At 37.9% G+C, this 23,955-nt stretch overlaps 1 protein-coding gene across 1 annotated transcript; it reads right to left on the bottom strand.

Moving 5' to 3' along the window:
- Positions 1 to 3,066: 3,066 nt before the first annotated feature.
- Positions 3,067 to 13,513, bottom strand: LOC117295721 (kiSS-1 receptor-like). The gene is made up of 3 exons (XM_033778438.1): positions 11,851 to 13,513; positions 8,476 to 8,611; positions 3,067 to 7,172 (listed from the first exon to the last, which is right to left on the bottom strand). Exons 1-3 carry the CDS (start codon positions 12,256 to 12,258, stop codon positions 6,583 to 6,585), a joined length of 1,134 nt encoding a protein of 377 aa, XP_033634329.1. The 5' UTR covers positions 12,259 to 13,513; the 3' UTR covers positions 3,067 to 6,582.
- Between the last annotated feature and the right edge of the window lie 10,442 nt (positions 13,514 to 23,955).

Here is a 23,955-nt window from a genome sequence, read left to right on the forward strand (position 1 = left end):
TTGTAGGTTCGAATCCCAACGTTACATCTGATTCCACTATTACTTAACTATTGTCGTTTAGTGACTGAATCACAATTTCCTGATCTGTGCACCTCATAAGCATCGTTAAATCAATGTTATATATGAGAGAGAATTGATGTTGCCGGGTTGGCTTTTGAGTGCCTTTTTTATGGGAGTTAGTGGAGGTCCCTCGCGTACCGTGAACTAGCAGTCAGGCGCACCGGACTCAAGCTCTGATGTTTCTGCTATGCATAAATGAAGTTCGAGTCCCAGACGTGACACTTGTACCCCTAAGCTGGACACTCTATCATTATTGCTTCGCCCTTCGGATGGGACGTAAAGCTATAGGTCCCGTGTGTTGTGTACACTTATTGAGGAGGGGTATTCCTCTTTGCGTTTCAGGCAGTGGCTGCCTAATGTGCTGAAGCACATTGTAGACCATTTCTAGCTGCTTCATAATGGGGCTCATTGTTAAAAAAAAAAGGGGGGGGTCAAAAACATGCTTGTAATTACTTGATAATATTAGCGCTTGCTTTCGTTATTGGTCAGACACGAGAATAAAAACAAATGACACAAACGAAGCTCAGTGGTTATACAAGAGACGAAGTGGTTTAATATTAGCACACTACAACTCAAGGTAGGTGTGCATTGACAATGTACAGTAATATTGACATAAAGGTGTCGTACAATAATATATACAATGTACAACAGTTATAAGGCCTATCACTTTAAAATCGTACATGATGCTTAAATGTATGTCTACTAGATTTCAATCGGTATAGCAGTCGGTTATTCAATAAAGTTGTTCACACAAAAACAATGTTTGCAGCATTAATTATACTTAATGTATATTATACACATAATGAATGTTTATGAGTGCAATGGTGCGAATATGTTCATGAGTTGAAAGATGGAATGTTCTATTCAACGAGGCGGAGCCGAGTTGAATGGAACATTCCAGCTTTCAACGAATGAACATATTCGCACCATTGCACGAATGAAAAACATTCACTATTTGTTTTATATAACATCCAAGTAGATCTTTGTCATTTTGATTGAAAGATACAACTTTCAAAACAAACAATTTCAACTGTAGAAGCTGAATGCTAGTAATTTTACTATGCCTTCTTGCAGTAACACCGGCTGCGTTACCAAATACACGCGCACGCAGTGATGTTTTTACTCAGCTTTTTCGTTCCATCCGAAAAGTACCATTGCACGCTGCCAGCGTGCAATGGTACTTTGCGGATGGAACGAAAAAGCACGGTGAGTGACTCAGCGTGCAATGGTACTTTTATTTGCTATCACGTGACGGACAATCCTCCAATCAAATGGCAAGGATCTGCTTGGGTGTTATATAAAGTCGTCTATTCTACATATAAATGTTAAGAGCATTAAAACAGTACGCACGTTATAATGTCAAACGAGTACCTTTAGGTTAATGCCACCTTTTCAAATCGTACATTAACCTTTCACGACTTCAGCCATACAGGTATCCGAATTGATACCCCGTATCTAGTTGCAATGAACCGTTGATGAAGCCATGTATCTGATTTGTATACACATTCAAAAGCTCACTACTTTTGCCTGTGTGTATCATTGTCTTTCCATACAGCATTCTCCGAATACTATTCTTGACAGAACGATATCGAATGAACACCACCTGTACATACACTCATACAAATATATCATTTGATATTGACATGTAAATAACTTCATGCAGCAATACCCTTTAAACTTTTGTTTTAACTGCAGTGACATTTAATTAAAGACGCTGCCAATACAACGTACATCAATGTGACTTTTCCCCACAAAGAACAAAATGAAGAAAGGGACAAAGTGATAATCTGCACTCTAGAAAATGAGACACTTTAAAGTGCACTGAGCATCACCAATAATCAAATTTACTTTACCGAAACCTTAACGTACTGTTTGTCTTGTGTTTTGGCAGGAACCTCGGGTGCGAAAATGACGTTAATTGCCGGAACGTGACGTGATTTGAATTCCAACTAAAAAGAACGTCTATAAAAACAAGAGTAACTCAATAATTAATGAGCGACAGCATTGGTTTATTGTCAAAGTAACGGGGTAAAATTGAGCGTAAATATTTGGACTCCAGGAGAAAACAGACGGTGGCCTAAAAAAAGTCCGAACGAAACAAACATAACTGTTCAAGTTTGATCTTGATTCCAGCAGCTGCTTTTTGGGAAACAAAACATTTAGTGCGAAATACAACGTCCACGTTGACAACGAGCAGTAACTCACATGTACATCACTATTACGTAGTACTTATCATTTACAAAGTCTTGTGACGTATCCGTTTTGGCGGCTACGACTGCGGCTACGGCTGTTGCTAAGGGTGTTACTAAGGAATTAATGTACTTCAATGCATGATGACGTGGAAATCTAGCCGTAGCCGTGGCTGTCGACCCCAATTCGGATACGATCATCGATATTTGTATGGTTACTGTTCTTACAAAGTTGACCACTTTAATAAATACTTTAACCTCTTTACAGTTTACAGGAAGTTGAAATGGGTACAACCTCCGAATGGAGTATTTGTTGTGGCATGCTACGCCATCGACAAATATTTCATTATGTATAGGATGAAAACATGATCGTCATTGTAACAAGATATGATGAACAAACTGGTATTATTATAGGAAATCACAGGGGAAAATGGCAAGAGTACTGGCGTTTTGTTTGTGTAAACTCCTTAATGACGTTTAAATGAAAGTTTGTATGAAACATTGGGGGTGGGGCAGAGTTTTTTTTTTTTTTTTTTCGAAATATGTGAAACATAATATAGTCAAAACCAGCAAGGAAAAAAAACAGCAAATGTAGCCAAATAAGAAATTCAGTCATATACCTCACAAGTAGCATTCAACACAATATGTTGGGAGTTGAGTATTGATTCAAAAACGAATGTGTGGGAACAGTGTGTGGTCTCGTGGGTAATTTCGTGATTAACCTGTTCTTTAAAAGGTCAATGTACGATTATTGAGTATGTCAAAAATAAAGCTTTCTCCTACGATCGGTTGTTCTTCAGGGCCTTATTTCTCTCTCAAAATAGTATTCTGTGTAATTGGTTTAATTATACCCCAATCGGGTATGACGATCGTAGCTGCAAATAATGTCTCAACGATGAGCTGAGAAAAGAATCCCCTCGCGAATTTTTAGAATGTGTTGTCGTGTTTTAGTATGGTATCCAGACACATCTTAATCGATACCAACGGTACATTGTCTGTGCACCACTCTACCCCAAAACCGTGTTTACTTGGTTGAAAACACTGAACACGTTTGGTAATTGCCAAACACCAGGATTCTCACTAGGTGCATTTCAACACATGCACACAATCTAAAAATATCTGTGAATATTTTGGCTCGATTGGTCATGGAAGTTAACTTAAACGAAATTTTTAAGGAAAACACCCTTATTGCACAGGATGTTCGGGCTTTCAGATGCCTAAAAGAGGGCTTTTAATATTGGATTGAGAAAATACATGTTGTCTCAAAAATTGTATACTCGTTACCAGGTAAGGTTAAATGTTAATAATTATTTTGAGTAATTACCAATAGCGTCCACTGCCTTTCAAGTAACATCTACATACATGTCGCTCAAAGTGCAGTTAAAACCGAACTTTCTTTCTGCAGAGGCATTGCAAGACACTGAGAGGAGAGTTGGAATTTTGAAGTAGACTAATGTATGCATTTATCTTACCCGCCAAGTGTAGTAGTAAATTTAAGCAGTCCAGCGCTCACACTTATGTCTGTCCGTCTGTCAGTTTGACTTGAAGTACTTCTGTTTGTAACATGTCGTTATGTCAGTCTGTTGTTGTTCTTGTTTTACTTTCCTTGTTGTTTTCCCTCTTATTTTATATCGTTATAACAATTGTCTGTCTGTCATTGTCCACGAATCGACGTATACCTAAACTTCAAACCCGTCTTTAAAATGTTCAGAAATAACAAGTTACAAATAACAATACATTAGTAAGTTATAATAAATAACTATACGACAATGTTCAATCGTTAAATAAAACATTGGACAGAATCATGTTTTATAAATTAAGCTGTTGTGTATAACTTAACTTTTGTTCAACACAATTTACTTATTCACTTGAAACGTGTAATGATAATTACAATTCCTTTATGCATCATTCGACCTAACGCATTATCACGTGTTGCTCAACACTTCAAAGCGTGACACACATTAGTGTTGCTTCAATCAAACACAAACAAACGACAAAACGACAAAACATTATCGGCCCTGTTAACATATTATCTAAATCAGGAATCATTTTCCAGGGGGGAATAACAGAAAGAGAGGGGAAAAAACAGCCAGCAAAAAATTGGAAGGTAAAAACAAAATGTAAACCCCTGAAATCATGTGTAAAAAGAAAAAAAAACTTTTTTTTTTTTTTTTTTTCTTTTTTTATATAAGGGTGTTTTTTTGTTCTTCGATGGAAAGAAACCAAAATCATATAAATAAAACATCAAAAGAACACGACACTGTTATTTCCTTCTTGTCCCAAGTTTGAATGACGGTTTCGCCTCCGGCAATACAGAAAGAGACAACCTCTAGATGTGTTAGTTGCAAAGCCACTCTCCAGACCTGCCTGTTATACTTATTTCTTTTTGACACAGAATATTAACTCTTCAACCAATAAACCAAAATCCGTTAAACTTTAGCTTATTTGAGTTAGATGAATACCTTCAGGGTGAAATGTTCTATTGACATATAGAGAAAACAAAATCCATGGTAAGACTTTCTATTCTAGACTGTGGAAGTATGACTCCTGTGAATAGGGAAGACAAATAACTTTGTCCAGTCTAAACTTTAGAATCGTAACTATTTGTGATCAGTCCCAACTGTGTTACAGCTGGTATTTTGTGACAACGAGTTAGAGAAAAGCGCAGCATTCTCAGCGAGCCTCTAAGTAATTTTGACCAAGCCCTCTGATATGACCTGAATCCGGATCAGGTTTGACCCGGGAGGGTCAGGTTGTGGTAGATCCAGTATAAGTAACGAATCATTAACTTTTTGCTTCCAATTAAGATGCTCGTTAATTAATTCAATGCAGTCAAAATGCAGATTTGCAAAGTATATGATAACTGGCATTAAATGTTCGGGAACTTATATTGGTTTATAAATCGTATTTGCTGGCTTCGTATAATTTACCTTGACAATTTGACAACATTTATTTTTATTGATTTACAGTTCTTATTTATTTAATATGTTTTCGTTTTATAGGCAGTTGCCTTTTTCTTGGACGCAAAGCCAGCAGTTGTTACTCATGACTCTGATCCGATTCGACGGTGTGAAGGTTCGGGATCGATTTTAGTATCGACTATCGATAATCTACAATATGTAATAGATACCGAGGATACTCGATGTATAGATTCACAGAATGTATTTACTGAGGCTGTCCTTCGGGCTTGAGTTCTGCAAAGGTCTCAGGCACGATATATCCATCTATTCGCTCTGGATTCCCAGAGCATCCGGTGTTGTTTTTGTCCGAAAGCAAGTGTTTCATTTGATATTTCACGTTTGGGATCATCAGAAGATTGGAACGGCCCTAGAAAACAAATCCCAGAGGGTTTACCCTTCCACTCAAAGCCATTTCATCGTTCTTAAACTCTGATCTTTCCAATAGGCCTACCGGTGTTGGCTTTACAGTCCCCTATTGAAGCCATGGGGCCCTAGCAAAAAAAATAACTCACAAATCTTAGAATGGCCATAGATTGCATTCAAGCATGGGCTACTTGTAACGTTGACATAGGACTTGTTATTTTATTTTTTATTTTTTTTCTTTTTTTTTTATATTTGTTGTATTCCCTCTTCCTCCGGGGTTTTGCATGGGCTTTAACTGGTGTAAGCGTAGCCACTATGCGGGGAAAAAAAACCCCATCTAAATCGGGGTGGTTTTAATGAAACCGTATTATTTGATCTGTGCATTGCAATTACCAAAGGATTTACAGTCAAGAACGACTGAATGCGTATCATATACGCACTTTCAGAGCAATCATATGTTTGGAGAGTAGTCTGCAGAGACGTATGTTGTAACAAAACAAGGAAAATATAAAATATAAACCTAAGTTGTGGAAACCACGTCAGAATTTGATTTGTGTATACAACGCCTCCACCTTCCGGGTTTAAAAGGGGTAGTTTCTCAACACTGGCAAAACAGTTAAGTCATTCAACTTGTTTTGGGAATAGTGTATTGAAGGTGATCCAACGGTTTTGAGTGAAACGAGAAATAAGGGAGAGGGTTGGAGTCAGATGGTTTGGTCGGTAAAAATGTAATGTTTTTCTGTAAAATTATCGTATTATCTAAGTATAACGTGATTGTTATCTAGGTTGAATTAATCCTACTGTAATGTCTATTTTCATGTCTTCCTATAAAACACCACAATAACCGTCCAAAAGACCCATACTGCCGTGCCCACAGACGATTGCATGTGAAAGTCATTTACTTGTGGAAATGTGCAAGAAAGTGCAGGCTTTAATTTCTTGTATTTCAAACTGTAATCCAGTTGGTAGTTTTATGACTTTTCTGTCATGCGAACCGCCATCTATAATGGTCAAACCAGTGACTCTTCGCCAGTTATAACTTTTGAAACCCTCGACTGATTCACACTCGTTCTGGCCTGCCTATCTTCAAATCTACAGCACGGTTTGAAAACCTTCTTGAAGTACTTCTTGAAACTAGTTGTGGTGAATGCGTAGACAAATGGATTGACACAGCTATTGCCATAAGCAAGACAGAGGGCGACAAACTGCAACGAGCCCATTAGTACATAGTGTCTATTACTCGTCATATGAAACTCCACATAGTCAAAAGCAATCCACATTCTAAAGAAGTGCTTAGGAGCCCAACAAACAGCAAACAGTAACACCACGACAAACACCATGCGCGTGATTTTCCGTTTGCGTCGAACGGCTCTTTCCTGGGCCTGCGCACTCTCCGTCCCTCGTGCTGTTCTCGTCCACACTTGTAGCAGTATACTGATGTAACACACCAGGTTTATAATCAGTGGCACCACGTACATCGAGAGCGTTGCGAAAGTTTGAAACACTCTCTCCCCACGAACAGTCCCAAAAACTGTTTCGCAGTAGTTGTAGCTGGTTACTTTGGATACGACTGCCACTGGAGAGTGCATCATGAATGAAACTGTTTATAAGAGTAAACAAACATTCATGTAGTTATTATTATATACAGTCATCTGGGCCCAATTTCATAGAGCTGCTAAGCACAAAAATGTTGCTTAGCATGACATTTCTTCCTTGATTAAAACAGAACTACAAACCAAATTTATATTTGTTGCAGATTGCTTGTTAATGGTATTCAGCTGTTGTATGCTTTATCCTGAAAAACACGTGATAATTTGGTTGGTAATCCTTTTTTTATCAAGACAAAAATGTCATGTTAAGCAAATTTGGGAGCTTAGCAGCTCTATGCGAAAGGCTATATTAAAAAGCCTCAACAAGCTACTAAGCAATGGAAAACCTTGTTTGGCAAAAACAGGTTCCCAGCCAACATTCCATAAAGTTTACACTGTTGCGACTGGTGCCCCGCTCATGTTGTGCTTAGCAGACCAATTTGTCAAGCAGTATTTTCTGTTAAACAACTTCATAAAATTGTGCCCTGGTGAATAGACGTCATACAGCCGGCATTTTAAAAGTAAACCGATTGATGCAACAAGGGAAAACGCACATAATATTTGTACCCGCGGCACGCGTGAAAGGCAAGTGACCAACGTCATAAAAAAGGTCTACCAGTTATAATGTTCAAATCAGCAGTGGTTCACGATTTCATCGTTCATTAAGCCCAGTATGGTATCGTTTGTATTGTGCAGAATGATATGCAGTTAAACACGCAAAACTGTCTTAATTTTCCACAATTTCAACGAGTAATTACTTTGGATAATTTCTGAAAAAAATCAAGAGGGACGGGGGGGGGGGGGGCTATGCTCCCGATCAACATCGTAATGTATGGTTATATTTCAATGCAACTATCGAGAACTGCAAAATAAATGTACCACACAATATCACGAAAGGGGGCGCTACACTCGTTCGCGGAGCAGAGCTGTGTGTTAGGCCCGGTTCATACCTCCTGCAAGTGCTAATGCAAAGCGAATTTTGACGTCACATGGCTGCCCTTAAGCGAATGTTTCGCAAAAGTTGAAACAGTTCAAACGTTGCAAATTTGTGACGTCTAACTTGAATGTTTGTGCATTAACTTATTGAGTAGGATTTTAAACTGTGCACGGTGGAAGTAAAACCAAAAGAGGTTTACGTTAACACCATGCGAATATCTTTTGTTGGGGAGTTTTGGTCCTAACCTGCTGGCTCTTTTACGAACCATGAAGGATTTCATTCAACAATTTCAGAACCAACACTACTTAAAAAGAGATATTTACAACTTGTTACCGCAAACCTCTCTTAGTTATTAACATGTTTGCCATTAGCTTTACCTGCCCAGATCGTGACGTTTATAATCAGGACCTTGTTTGTAGTACGGCTCCTTCTAGAACGTACAGCGTGAACAATCAGAAAGTACCTGTCAATCGACATTGCAGTAAGGGTACAACACGTAGCCTGCACAGTGACCTGAAACAAGGCAAAATCATAAGACTAAATAATGACCCTTTAAAATCATTCATCTCTTTTCCTACCAATAATTTTGACTTATGTGTTCCCCACCTCAGACCTTCCCCTTGTGTTACCTTTCTCTTCGTCCATCACCTGCTTTCTCTGTGTGCTTTTATCGCTATCATATAATTCTATTTGACTGCTTTTGTTACACCAGTATACATGTTTATGTTTGTAGAATTGGATTTGAGGCATTGCATGATGAGGTATCAATATGATTTGCGGTAACACCATGTGTGTATCTACTTGCCAAGTCTGTTCTTAGAGAACTGTCTTGCTTAATTATACTACCGCGGAGTAGATTTTGTCGGGTGTTCGGGAGACTTCTCCGTTCTGTAAAAGAACAGTCCTGCTTATTAACTATTTACTATTATTAAATTGAAACTACATGTTTGTAGTGTTGTCATTTAGCCTTTGGGAAAGACGCTGCTTAGGGTCGAAACGTTGGGAATTTTTACTATTTTCTTGGGGATGGTACCATAGGTCCTTTCGGTTGGTTTGCGAACAGTTACAACGCACAAACTTGGGTGTTAAAATCTACGCCATTACTAAAGATATCCAAGAGAGAATCAAAATTAACACCATAGGGTGTTAAAATAACACCAACATATTATTGTGTTGGCAGAAATTTGTGTTTGTTTACGCTCTATGTGTATAATAAATGTTGCTTCTTCTTGTTGGTGTTAAAGACACTGGACACTATTAGTATTTGTCAAAGACCAGTCTTCTCACTTGGTGCATCTCAACATATGCATAAAATGACAAACCTGTGAAAATTTGAGCTCAATTGTTCGTCGAAGTTGCGAGAAAATAATGAAAGAAAAACACCTTGTCACATGAAGTTGTGTGCTTTCAAAAGCTTGATTTCGAGACCTCATTGTCTAAATCTGAGGTTTCGAAATCAAATTCGCGTAAAATTACTTCTTTCTCGAAAACTACGTCACTTCAAAGAGAGCCGTTTCTCACAATGTTTTATACTGTCAACCTCTACCAATTACTCGTTACCAAGTAAGGTTGCAAAATAACAATTATTTTTGAGTAGTTACCAATAGTGTCCACTTTAATATAAAAACGACCATGGTGTAAATTTGAACACCCCAGTTTGTGCACTGTAGCTCTTATGTGTAGCTTTGTGGTTTGGATTGTGTTGCGAATACGTACATTTTGGCCAGTATTAAAAATAAAGTGTTCCTCAAGATATTATTTTTCTTTTTTCTTTCAACTATGAGCATTCCCTGGAGTGTGTTTGATGTTTATTTTGGAAAACAGAACTAGGCCCTGTAGACCTTAATAATAGTTGTTATTTTCTGGATTAAATTCCCTGTGCGCCCGTACCTGGGATTATCGTATTGGTAATCAATACAAAAATGGGCCATCATTTCGTGTTCCTTTGAAGGTTTTGTTCTGTATTTAAATGCCTCGGTTCCACCACGCAGCTCTTCGACAGATGAAAGGGCTGCAATGTGAACGTGGTCTATTTAAAGGAACGGAATAATATTGAAATTATGAGGCAAAGCGGCGTTTTGTCCAAAATAAAACAATTGTATCGCATATAATTATCAAAATAGGCATCAATAACTTATTATTGTGGTTTGGAAATATATATATAATTATGTAGGTGCTACTCATGCCGGCCGATTACTTAGACTCGGTTGACTTTCAGACAGATGGCGGTGTTTTGGAAGAAAATAGTAAAATTTGTTTGTCTGTGTTTTGTATTATCTGTTCAAGGGCGGGAGACAACATCAACAAAAAGTATTCCTTCCAAACCAATATTAAACCCGCTGACGAGTGCGTTTCAACTGGCCGCTGAATCGAAACTTATTTATTTTTAAAGGTCCGTGCGTCACGAATCAGGACATAGATTAATGAATACAATTAAGTAATAGCACACCCATAGCTATTGGCTGCATATGTGGCCGTGGTCATATGGTGGGTTAAATTGTTTTTTGGTAACTTTTGTAGGTCAATATTTGGCCATGACCCGGATCTCTACTCACTGTTAATGAAGATGTATGTAACCTAGTTACCATGTGAAAGTTTCAGCTTCAATAGTTGCCAAGCTTATGAGAAACACATGTGAAAATCAGGAACGATGTTTTCAGGGGAGTCGTGTAAATACCAGTATGTCGTCTCCCGAGACGACACTAATTTTTGCGACATTACCCATTTCTCAAAAACTACAGCACCTCAGCAAGAAATACTTTTAGGGAATCGTTCTAACATTATTGTCTTTAAACCGTGTAAGTTTAAATTGTTGCCATTTTGTTTGGTGTCGACCAAGAAGTACCCTCACCCTTTAAATACAAAGTGCACAGCAAATCTAAAACAACATGTGTATTTATAAACACGTTTGTCCAGTTCACTTTATTAGCCTTAGCATTGTTTTACTTGTCAGCGTTTCCAAAGTGTTTGTTAGTTTCTTTGTCTGTCCTTTTTTTATCTAGTCATGCTATTTCTGAGGAGCGACTTTCCAAACAGCAAACAGCCAGCATGGTGTTTACCGTCCACTCGTTCGGTATTGAGTTTGTTTCAGGGTGTACCCATACCATTAAAGTCGGTCGATGACACGTCCAAAGAACACCAAGAAGGAATTCGCAACTCCTTCCCTAAAGGAAGCATATTCAAATCAAATCATTTCGTTCGGTAAACAGGCCATATAGATAAACAAAATCAATCTTGACGATTGAACTTGACCGTTTTTTCTCTTTTCAGACAGTGCCACGTTTCAGACCCATTGAGATTCAAGTGGCTTTTTACTGCATATAGCCTATGGCAGCTCCAGTGTTTCTTTTACCCGGTAAATACAGCACTGCGAAGAGGTGTGACTTCCTTTTACCTGAAGTAAAGTTGATTCTGCGGATTGTGACCGACTTTGCTGACCAAGATACATAGCACTCACAAGGAAAAGGGGCGCACAATCTAAAAGCTCTGGTTAAAATGCTGTTTGCCGATTGTGACTTCTGTCTTCAAAAAGTAAGACAACGATCTGAATAAACCTTGTCCAAACCCATGCCCCAAATCACACACTCTACAGCGTCCGACAATCACAAACTGACCTATAACATCAAGTTCTGCCTTGTTTGTTTTATCCGAGTAATTATTTTGAAAAGGGTCGTATTTTCGTTCGATATTACTTTTAGATCATGTTTATCTTGTGTAATAGTGTGGGAATTATCTAAACCTGTTTTACTTACAAACTGAATGTAGTTGACTCCTTTGCATACACCAGTGCTCATAGGTATAATACCTGAATTCTGTAAGGCTGTAGGCAGTATGCAGAACAACACTGTTGCTACATCTGTGATTGCCAGATTAGCGATGAAATAGTTCGTAACCGTCTGCATATCGGTGTGTCGACAGATAATAAACATCACCGAACAGTTACCGACAAGTCCCATCAAGGCAAGCAGGAAGAATGTCGTAGGTACCAGAATTCTGCTGGTGGCGTTGAATATACTGACTGAGATGTCGAACACATAGTCGCTCGTATTGTTTGAGTCGTAATAATTTTCGACTTCAAAGTCTTCCATGATGCTCGTTGATAAGTTACTGATCTGGATCTGGTGTAATAGGCCGAGTTGGTGATCTGCAGTTGACATCATGATGACACAGTACAGTGTCCTTTCATGTGAGCTTCACATTATTCTACTGGTGTTTTCATACCGTTGAAAAGCAATGAGAACACGTTTTCTCTCGTTCTCGAAATGAAGACAAAGGTTGATCAACAGCTACAGACACCTAATGGCCTTGAACAAGAAAGTAAAGTTCATGATTAGTTATGATGTATGTAACATTCATTTATTTAATGAAAACTGAAGTTGTAAAGGAATTTATGCTATTATATAAGCGCTTACAAGCAAAGTATCATCAATATATAATGGGTTCGAAACTTCAAACAGACGGAATGACAATAACATAAATATTGATAATATGAATGTAAATTACTGAATACGACACAATACAATTAAAAAAGGTTGATGTTATTAAAAACAAAAATAGCCAGCTGCAACCGTTTTACGAAACTAACACTAGGCCTAATTCTACACATCGCTGTCCTATCAGTTGTACCCTGCACATAATCAGTGGTGCATTCTTGGTTGCAAAGTGCCTTTTTTAATTGTGTCACGCGTATCCCATTAAATCTTAGTTACCTATCTGGGCCTATTCAATTAAGTAAAGGTACAGTAAACTACGTTTCAAGTACGTCCAAACTAACAAATTTTATTAAAAAAAACTTTCTTTACAATTTAATTTTCTGTTGTAGGCTTTTGATACCCTATTAAGGCCAGGATGACTCCTTAACCAATTTCAATTAGTCAAATGTATTGAAACCACTATAGCCAATAACTTACTTTACTGTTGTTAGAGTGCAGTTAACCTGACCTATATGCTATCCCAACGAATGTTAAAAAGATACATATTGTGGTATCAAGCAAATGATACCTGCTAAATGTCAAGTTAAATTAGCTGTCTATTTCGTTTAGATTGTTTATTCGTCTTGGTTGTGTTTATATGCGGAAAACATGTTTTTTGTTTGTTTATTTATTTGTTATTGTTTTTTGCTGTGTGTGTCGCTTTTCAGCATATCGTTTTCAGCGATGTGTTAATTGAACAGCACTACAAAACATATGTCAATGTGTTAATGCATTTATTTGTTTGTCTACAGTTATTGTCGGGTAGACAGAGCGGAACAGAGAGGGGAATCAAATTAATTTACAGAAAGCTTCAATTTACATTCGAAAATTTTCAACATCTGGAATGGTTGTTTTTTGTGTGAATGGCACTCTGGGATGTCTGTTCTTCGCATATTAACTAAACTGCGCCAATAAAGTATCTAAACACTTACACATGGTCAGATTTATCGGAACCTGAAATAGTATACAAAAATTTAATTGTTCGTTTCTATTCACCGTTAATTTCTGCACGTTTTGACACATCTTGTGTTGCGCTACGATGTTGTTTGGTGGATTTATGGACACTTGAGTGGCTTAAGGTCGAATTTCAAAAGTTGCAAAAGCCCCTATTCACCCCAATTCCAAAAGGGAACTCACATAAGCATCACACTCAGACAAAATCAAGACAAAAGACACAAACTCGTTTCGTTTACATGACCATGAAATTAATTGCCGTATCTTTAACTCTAAAACTGCTGTTATCCTGTCCTCCATCATTGTCCTGAACGGCAAGGGGTCGTCTTCTCATACTCTCAATGAGACCTCTGATCTGTCCCTGGTCAATCCCCTGCCATTTCCTGATCAGGATGCGTCGCAAACCCCTCGAGAGTGGTGTCAGGCTTTATGGACTTGTTCACTTTCTTCTTCTGCTGCAGAAGTCACCCCCAGACGGCCACTCCTTGGCAGGTCGTCCACATTTCCCTGAGCTTGGTAGCGATTCCACCATTTACTGACCGTCGCTGGTGACGTTTTTACCTGATGAGCTGCAGCTCACATCGACGTACCGGCTTCTATCAAACCAACGATCCGTCCTCTTTTCTGTTTGTTCGTTTGAGCCATCTTTCCGGTTATCTTGAAACACCTTTCCCTGTCTTACCATTGTTGTATGCCTCCCATCTTTGACCCCTTTGCTTGGTTCCTGACAATTATTGGTGAGTATGTTCATCGCAACCGATTTATCCAAAACGCGACCAAAAAAAATCATTATTTTATAAAAGGCGAGCAAAAAAAACTCAGATCTTACTCGTCACAATACAACGATTTAACTTGAATAGGGGCTTTTGCAACTTTTGAAATTCGACCTTAAGCCACTCAAGTGCCCGTAAATCCACCAAACAACATCGTAGCGCAACACAAGATGTGTCAAAATGTGCAGAAATTAACGGTGACTCGAAATGAATAATTATTTGTTGGCATACTGTTTCAGGTTCCGATATATCTGACCATTTGTAAGTGTTTAGATACTTTATTGGCGCAGTTTATGTCAAATAATATTATTTCGCAGACCTTCATAAAATAAAATTATATACACTTCAACAGGTGTGTCTATGTTGAGAGTTTTTTTACAAAAGTATAATTTTTCGATAAAGGAAACATATGTGTGTTATAACTGCACATGTTGCCGTTTTCAGAAGTGTGAATCTGGCTTGCTTTATCAGGTTTGTGTTAATCGTTTCTCTGTTGTTGTTTTAACGAGAAATTAAATTTTGTGTGGAATAGAAGAAGAAAAAAAGGGAAAAACAAATCGAAAGGGTCCTGAAGCTGCCTGAGGGAACGTACGGACTATTGGTTCTGAATAATATGTGTAGAAGCAATTTTTTTTTTTTTTTTTTTTTTTTTTTTTTTTGGGGGGGGGGGTTGGGGTATGGAGGGGCGTTCCCTTTTCTTACATTTATTAGCGATATAAATTTACTTCAACGAAAACCGTAGCGATTTATTGTTGCTGAAATCCTTTAAAAATGTTCTCATTTGGTGTGGAAGTTAAGTATTCTTCCAGCGTGGACATAATCGCTCCAGATCTTCGGCGATATCTCAAAAACGCGACCACCTTTAAGTGATATTTCCAAGGGTTCCTAAAACCTTCTACATTCCCTTTAATATACCATTGTCAGAGTCAAGGTTACTTTCAAGGCAGACCACCACAGCATAACAGGTCATTGGAACAAATCGATCAAGCGATTGAGCATGTGGTTTTATACAGTTGACGAGTCCACGAAAATATTCCTCACTCCTGAACATTGCCCGCAGCGAAACACCCCGACATGAGTTATTATGATTAAAATAACAATTTCGTGACGAATCTAGAACGAATTCGATAAAAGGACAAAGGGAATGGCTGATGAAAATCTGCGATCAGGCAAAGGGAAATTATCGGGGAAATCATAATGGAATGGCGTCACTCAAGGGGAAACAAAGTACTGTTTTTCAGGATGTATGTTTGGGGCGCATAAACAGATAGTGTTTATGTAACAAAAAACACATTGCAGAAAGGTTGTCGCACACATGTGTCTTGCAATAATTATATTGCCACATTTTACACAAGAAGAAGTCGGGAGAACATTACAAGAATACAACATTAAACCATGCCTTTTTCTCGTCGCGCAAATGTATGCTTCCAATTTTGAGTTCACTTGTTGACGTCATGACAAGATACAATTTACAAATCCACCCCGTGACTCGTGTATGCACAGGCTGCCTGATGTCGCTACAAATTCAAGGCCCTGGACACGTTTGGTAATTTCCAATGAGACCAGTAGTCTCACTTGGTGTAGCCCAACACACATGTATGCCTAAAGTAACAAACCTGTGAAAATGTGGGCTCATTTGGTCGACTAATTTGAAAGAGGAAAGACAAAAACGTTATGTTGCTCAACTTGTGCTTCCAGATGCATAGTAAAAGGCTTCAGCTAAAGTGGTTTATTATTATGAGAGAGAAATTACCCCTTTCTTAAAACTATGTTACTTCAGAGAGAGCCATTTCTCGCAATGTGTTATACTATCAACAGTTCTCAATTGCTCGTTACCAAGTACGTTTTTATGCTAAAATTTATGTTGAGTTTTTGCCAATAGTGTCCAGTGCCTTTAAGGTAAAACAAAAAATAAACAAGAAATAAACAAGAAGAAACGAGCAAAATTACAGTTGTACCCAAATGTCGATAATGTCAATTAACATCACCTCACTCTCAACAATTCTCGAGTGATAATTACTGACCGTCTAATGGCACATTTATAAATAATAAGCACAGGCAACTTTAATTATGTTCATTTTAAATTTCTAAGAAATCGCACAGGCTTAGGATAATTGAATACGTCGCCTGATGCTTTGCTATGGAATCATCCACGAAATCTAAAGAATGAGGCGGCAGATTTGTCATTGTCAACAATTACATTGAACCTTTACTGAACCACAACGAAAGGGTTTGAATTTACATTAATTTTGAGGATTGAGTAACTAAGGAAAAACGTATGTGTTGGGCATACGGTACACTTTCAATGCGATGTACTTGAACTTAGATAATAACTTGTGGCGGTTGCTTGTTGGACTAATTGCTATATGCTGTATACAGAATATTTGCTAACCAAACATGAATTAAAGAATCAGTCAGAGAAAAACTATTATGCAAGTTCTACTTGCAACTTGTCCATATTATTAGCTAAATTGTGCTCATTATATGCAACTGTTATTGTTTATGTGCTTAGAAAGTCGGTGTAGTTGACAGCACTGAAACTTACCAACTTATATGTTGTTGAAAGAGTGCTAATTTGCGTTTTTAAACAATAAATGGTGTATTCAACCAACAGGTTGGGCACAACTATTTGTGAGTCGAGAATTCGCAACTTGAACTCCAATTGTATCTTTAAATTTGTCAAATTTTGAGTGACAAGTTTTACCATATAACTGCTCATTGCGCGGATGATTGTTTTATTATTAATTTAGTTTGAATTGTATCACAATTGTGTTGTTTTTCCATATGTATTTCTCAATTTTGCAGATTTAATTTATATAGATCACTATTCCAACGACTGAATTATATGATGCCAGGTAATTAGCAATTGAACGCATGACATTCATTCAGTTCATGTCAGATTTCTAAAAACAAAAATAAGCTGCACCTTTAAATAATAATAAATGCGGTCCTAACTTCGAGTACGACTCGATTCATGTGAATAAATTCTGAAGTAGAAATCGCTTCAAGCGTTCACGGTGTTCAAATAAAATTATGGTATTGTCAATCTGTCTGGAACCGGGCGATAAGGTGTCGAGTTCATCTCTAGGGATGTTAGGGTATGGTCAGAGCATCACTCAAAGGGCGCCAAAATCCATTCAAGATTCCTTCCTTGAAAACCCTTCTCCCGTACTCTGGACAATAGACCCGGGCTTGTAAAAAGATAACTTGAGATTTAAGAAGAAGAAGAAGGGATTATAAACATAACTACATGTTTATCGTCTGTGACGTGTGGGATCCGGAGGGTGAAACTTTAGCAAGGTTTGTCGGCTTTACTTTGAAGAGATGATTTCAAAGAAGACACACAATTGCTTGTGAGTAGCTTGCATAATGCATGTATAATCCGACATGACATTTTATTTTGCATTTTTCTTTTAGTTTTCCGCGTAAAAATGAAAGGTATTAGAAATGAAAGGGTTTACAAACACATAGCAATGAATTAGTGGTTGGAATTCGTGCTCTTATACACAGTAGATGATGTTCCACATAAGGCATATCCATGTCAACATTCGATACCTCAAATTGTCATCACTAACTCATAATAACTTAAGTGGATTACTGGTGTCGTCATATATGGCCTCCCATCTGTTAGCGTAATTCTGTGACTTTTGTTTCTGTAAATGTAATAAAATAATTCTCTTCATACGCATAAGCGGATTATGTTAACATTTAAAGCCATAATACACTTTCGGCACAGAGAAAAAAAAGTTCACAGTTTTACAAATAACTTTACAGAAGGTAATGGTGAAAGACTTCTCTTGAAATATTATTCCTGGAATGCTTTACTTTTCGAGAAAATATTAAAACAATTATCAATTCTCGTTGTCGAGAATTACGGATTTATTTTTAACACATGTCATGACACGGCAAGACTTGCAGAAACAAGGGTGGGTTTTTCCTTGTTGTTTTATATATTATGGACAACACTGTTTCCGAAAGTGTCCAAGGTAATTTTGCTGTATTTTGCTATACTCTTTTTTGCCTAATGTTTGTAAAACACTGTACAGCGTTTTGAGATTTGTTATGTAAGACGCTATATTAAAAACAAATTATTAGTATTATTATTATTATTATTATTTTTATTTTTATTATTATCAATTCTCGACAACGAGAATTACGGTTTTATGTAAACACATGTCATGACACGGCGAAACGTGCGGAAACAAGGGTGGTTTTTTTTTTTTCGGTTATTTTCTCCCGACTCCGATGATCGATTGAGCCTAAATTTTCACAGGTTTGTTATTATATACATAAGTTGTGATACACGAAGTGTGGGCCTTTGGACAATACTGTTTACCGAAAGTGTCCAGTGGCTTTAAACAATACAAAGCTGCAGCGGTACTTCTTATCAAAGTTCAGAGTCATTACCTGTCAAACAATACTTGTTTGAATGTCAAGGTCATCAAGCACTGAGAGAAATACACTTCTTTGAAATGAATAATCCGTTGCAGCATTGTAGTATTGAGCTTTTTACTTTGTTTGCCAGGTTAATGCATTCTACCCCAGTCTACTGCATTTATGATCTTATCGATTAGACAATAACGAGAAAATTAATTTGTGAAGTTTGTGTACGAATGACCAATTGATTATATTGTGGTTGTTCAGGAAGTAAACGATTTATGTAATTACAACTCAAGTTCACTAATTGAAGTCACAATACGATAATGCTTGGGTACTTGAGGTATGTCTGTACTTTAAATAAATAATTATGCCTTTGAGAAAGACTCTGCTACAAAGTAAAAACGAGAGGACAGCTCGCATATGTTGTGTTTCTGAAAAATATATCATAAATTTTGCTCGAAATGTTACCACGTGAGAAGACAATTCTTCGATCGATCGTTTTTATCACAACTGTTTCATCACGTCAAGATAAAACATTGTATATTGCGACACTTATCAGTTCGTTGAACATTTCATCAAGGTGGAGCCATAATTTACCAAACAGTTCAAAGAAAAACCAGCTGTCACCCGCTGGAACTAATCACTATTCTCTATTCACTGTTCACACAATGTTGCACAAGTCATTGATCCTACTAGAATATAAACATCAGCAGAACAGACAATTTTGAGCGACTGGAAGTACAGTGAAGTGAAAAGGTAAAAGTGCTAGGTCGAATTATTGTTACATTGTCGTTAACTATTGCAGTGTATGATTTGTATATATGGCTACACAAACTCACGTTCATCAACCCCCCCCCCCATTTCTTTTCGAATTTACAGATAAATGACTACTTAAAAATAACTGGGTAGCCTTGTTGGTAAGCTATATGAAATTTGCAAACATGGGCAACTTTTATGATAGGACAATGTCCTATTGAAATAATTCACATCCAAATGATTATAGACAGATTTTATGAATAGTTTGTGTACCTTTCAGGTTTTGGTTATTCAAAATTTAGTGATTGTGTGTTCCTATCCATAAAGTAAGATTATCCCTTTTCCTTAATATTACTGATGGCTTTCGAGAAAGACTGTTTTTCTTCAGTTGGTTGAAGTGTTCCGAGCTTAGTCGGATGCACAAAGATGCGCTCCCAACAGTTCGTAGAGGGGAAGACTGAATGAAGCAAGGTTTTCATAAGAATCCTCTTGAAAGGTAGGTTCATAGATTAGAAAATATTCAACCAATTTGATGACCAAAAAAACTCACTTAATATGAAGCACTGCAGCTGTTGACAGTATAAACTATTCAAGAAAGGATACACATCAGAGTAATATACATGGTTTGTAGAGTTTCACCCATCCCCGCTCCGAACTTCTCGGTTCATGCATGATTCGTTTTGGTTCTCGATTCAAGGGATCTGTGTACATTCAGAGATGCAGTTCTTGGTACCCAGTCACCTCGCTAAGTTAACATGGATGGATTGTGTAAACCTTTAAGAAACTGGACACTATTGGTAATATTTATTGTCAAAAACCGGTCTTCTCGCTTAGTGTATCTCAACATACGCATAAAATAACAAACCTATGAAAATTTGAGCTCAATCGGTCGTCGAAGTTGCGATATAATAATGGAAGAAAAAAACCTTCACTCTTGTCACACGTCAAGTTGTGTCCTGTCAAGTGGTGTGCTTTCAAATGCTTGATTTCGGGACCTCAAAATAAAATTATGAGGTCTTGATATCAAATTCGAGGAAAATAATTTTTTTCCCGAAACAACGTTACTTCAGAGGGAGTGATTTTATATGCAAAAAAATTATTTTGAGTAATTGCCATGCATGCAGTGCCTTTAATGTTGCTTGTTGCTGGTCTTTCAACAAGTAGTTCCAGCTGAAATATTCGCATGCGACTTGTATTGTATACTTTGTTTAAAATATGCCTGTATCGGCATTACCTTAATAAATAGGCAAAATAATCAACTCTACCTTTAAGGCCCCTGCTAAGTTGAACTATTACATGCATCATAAACAGACACTGAACGTTCACTGACACCTTTATGCAAATGAGCTGTCAACCTGTGCCCAACCCGTACGCGAAACAACACGTGTGACTAAAGGTGTCAACAATTACACGTTCAACTAATGTCATATCGATTCATAACGACACGAGTATAATGATAGGGACGTCAAAAACCTTCGCGCATCAAACGAAATGTCAATATGAGGAGGATCTTGTGAAATGGTAATAAAGTAGCGTCAGACAATCTTTGAAGACAAGTTCAGGGACTAGATTGACATATTTGCCCGTACAAGGATGCAAGTTTAGACCACCCCCACCCCCACCCCCACCCCACCTCGACCTCGGCCAAATATAGGTTGGTGCCGAACAGTTGATATCTTCTCATGATGACAGGATGGGTGTATTGGCCTTATGGTCGAGTTAGATCAATTGCAGACACGTGTCGGTGAAATCCGACATATGGCTGGAATGAAAACGACAGCTAGTCATCACTTACTTTTATATAGTCTGTATTTAGATATGTAAAGGTATTCGAATTCGGTGTCGAATAGTTTGTTTGTGGTGTGTAGGGGTGTTTGTTTACTTTACGTGTTTAGATCACTCTATTATGTACACGTTCGTATACATTTTCTTATTGGGGCTCAAAGTGAATTCATTTATTGTACTTTAAAATAAAACAATTGATTCGGAATTACAACTGAGAACCAGATGAGTGGAGTCTTTCTGAGCCAGGATAGTTTTTTGGAAAATTTCAACTTTGATGTCACAGAAATGTATGATAAGAATAGACAAGTCTTTCTCAAAGTCTAGGGTCGAAACCTAAGGGTCACTAACTGTGTCTTGCATTTTGCCATATGTCGTTTTGGTTAGTAAGCAATTTTCAACAGCTTATTGTATTTTCTCAGGGGGAAAAGGGTTAGTAGTTAAAAAGCTGATGTTCAAAATAAAAAAAGGTAAGTTACAGTTCAGAGCTGCAAAGTAACTGAAAGTATATAAGAGCATCACCATCGCAATGTACTATTTTGACGATAGTGTCGCAGTGATAATGAAGGCGATATGCTAATAAAAACCATTATGATACCGCGTATAACCATTAGCACTCTGCTTGAAACACTTGCCCCAGAAAAGGCCCGAATTTATTCAATGTTAGGAAACGCAAAGTAGAGATAAAAACCCATTAAGGATCTCTCTCCATGCAGTATTCACAGTACAAAACCCGGTACCGGTTGCATTATCGTTCATGTTTGAGTTATCTCCATACTGCCGGATCAATAGTGGTTTGAACGACGCCCTAATTTGTTTGTTTTTTAACCACTCTATCCACTGATCACCACCTCGGTAACCCCAACCTCGTCCCCAATTTATTTTCAAACATGTTTACAATACGAAACCCTGGGATGGAAACTCCTTACTTGGACCCTGATTGGACAACGACTTTACAATATTAGAAATGATGTTACATATCCATAAGGTACAGCCAGCCGCCGGCAACCAACAATGTACAAACAAGCTATTAAATCTGGTGCCGTACTACGAGATTATGACGAAAATGTGGATTCCGAAAAGTAGCCAGACTATTTCAATGTGCATACGTATACAACAATGTTGGATATGCAAATGATCCAACACCAGGGTGAGAGAGCGGTCAACCTTGTAACCGCTCGACACACCCTGGGGACGAGGTTGCGGTACCCCCGACTCAACGCAGACCTCTTTTTTGTTTTCATACTTGAAGTTCTCTGCCTCCCTGGGAGAATTCCATTAAAGGCACCGGACACATGCGGTAAATTCCAAAGACCAATTTCCTTACTTGGTGTATCTCAACGTAAAATAAGCTAACTGTGAAAAACGAGTTTGGAAGAGAATAAACACCCCCGTTGCAACACTTTGTGTGCTTTCAGATGTACAATAATCAGATGAAGTAATCACCTCTTTCTTCAGAGGGAGCCGTTTCTCACAACGTTTATACTAAGAGTAAATGTGATTAGTAAACTTGCGGGTACAACCACGAGTAACATTTCATTTGAAGGAGTGGTGGCTCCTTCAAAAGAGATTTTACTCGTGGTTGTACATTTATATTTACTCTTATTCTCCACACCATGCAACGCTTCAAACACCTGTTAATGTTTATACTCTCCATTGCTCGTTAGCAAGTAAGTTGTTATGCCAACACTTGTTTTGAGAAATGACCAATAGTGTCCAGTGCCTTTAATGTTCAGCGAGTTGCCAATACAGTCGCCAAACCAGGCCGAGCGTCATCAGAGACTGAGGGAGACGGCACATTCTTAACACGCAGGGGGTACGGTATATCAGAGAAGATGTACTAATACGATAGGGGTATACTTGTGTCGTCAGCGGCTCGCATCCAAGAGGCATGTCGGCTAGGAAGACTTGACTGAAGTGACACTTGAACCGTTCCAGTGCCCTCTAGTTCCTCTTATTTGATAGTCGCATTGGCCGTCAGAGGACAAACACATCACCTTAACCCCCTAGACAATCACTCATGGAGGCTTGTTCCTGTTTTTGTGTTAAGTAATTATTTTCATATCGGATTCACACTTCTTACCTCATTGGGCATTTAATAGTTCTTCAAATACAGAGAGTTGGGTTACCAAAAGGCAGTTATAATAATAAGGTGCAGTCTAGTCTTGAATGTGTAAATGACGATGGCTGTCTGCGTAAGATGTTATCGGGGTCAACATTCTGCAAAGTATAAGTTTCCTGTGTAAGTTTTGCGCAAATCATTTTGAAAAACGCTTGAATTCTGGTGAACGCGTGAACAGTGGGAGCTCCCAAGAGAAGAAGTTGTCAGTCTATAGGTACGTCAACAACCATTCAGAGCGCGTTTTGTTACCAGGAGCACGATTCACGTCGCCACGGCTCATCTAGCTCAAAACTTATCTTCCATTACAGGGGTAACTCCAAGTAATTCCCCTTGGAAATTTCCTCATGATTAACCCACACAGAAGAAGGTACAAGATTCATCCTAAGATTAAAGACGTTGCAAGCAAGCATAGACCAATAGTAAAAAAAAAAAAAAACGCAAGCAGTTGTTTTCTAAACAACGAACTCCACATGCTAACCTCAAATCGAAATGGGGACACAACACGTAGTTATTTGTAAATATATGACATCATTTGTCAACGTAACTCAAATAAATTATTTAGAAAGCCCAAAGGATTACACTTTGGAGGTTTTATACATATTGAATGTACTGTTATTC

Source organism: Asterias rubens, chromosome 10, assembly GCF_902459465.1.
Source record: "Asterias rubens chromosome 10, eAstRub1.3, whole genome shotgun sequence".
In the NCBI taxonomy this organism is placed as follows: Eukaryota; Metazoa; Echinodermata; class Asteroidea; order Forcipulatida; family Asteriidae; genus Asterias; species Asterias rubens.

Bases quoted from the DNA above. Each gene is read 5' to 3' on its own strand.
- LOC117295721 (XM_033778438.1), bottom strand. From the start codon at position 12,258: ATGATGTCAACTGCAGATCACCAACTCGGCCTATTACACCAGATCCAG. The intron at 8,612-11,850 runs GTAAGTAAAACA...GCCTTGTTTCAG, and splicing joins GAGTCAACTACATTCAGTTT to GTCACTGTGCAGGCTACGTG. The intron at 7,173-8,475 runs GTAAAGCTAATG...TCTTATAAACAG, and splicing joins AAACGTCACGATCTGGGCAG to TTTCATTCATGATGCACTCT.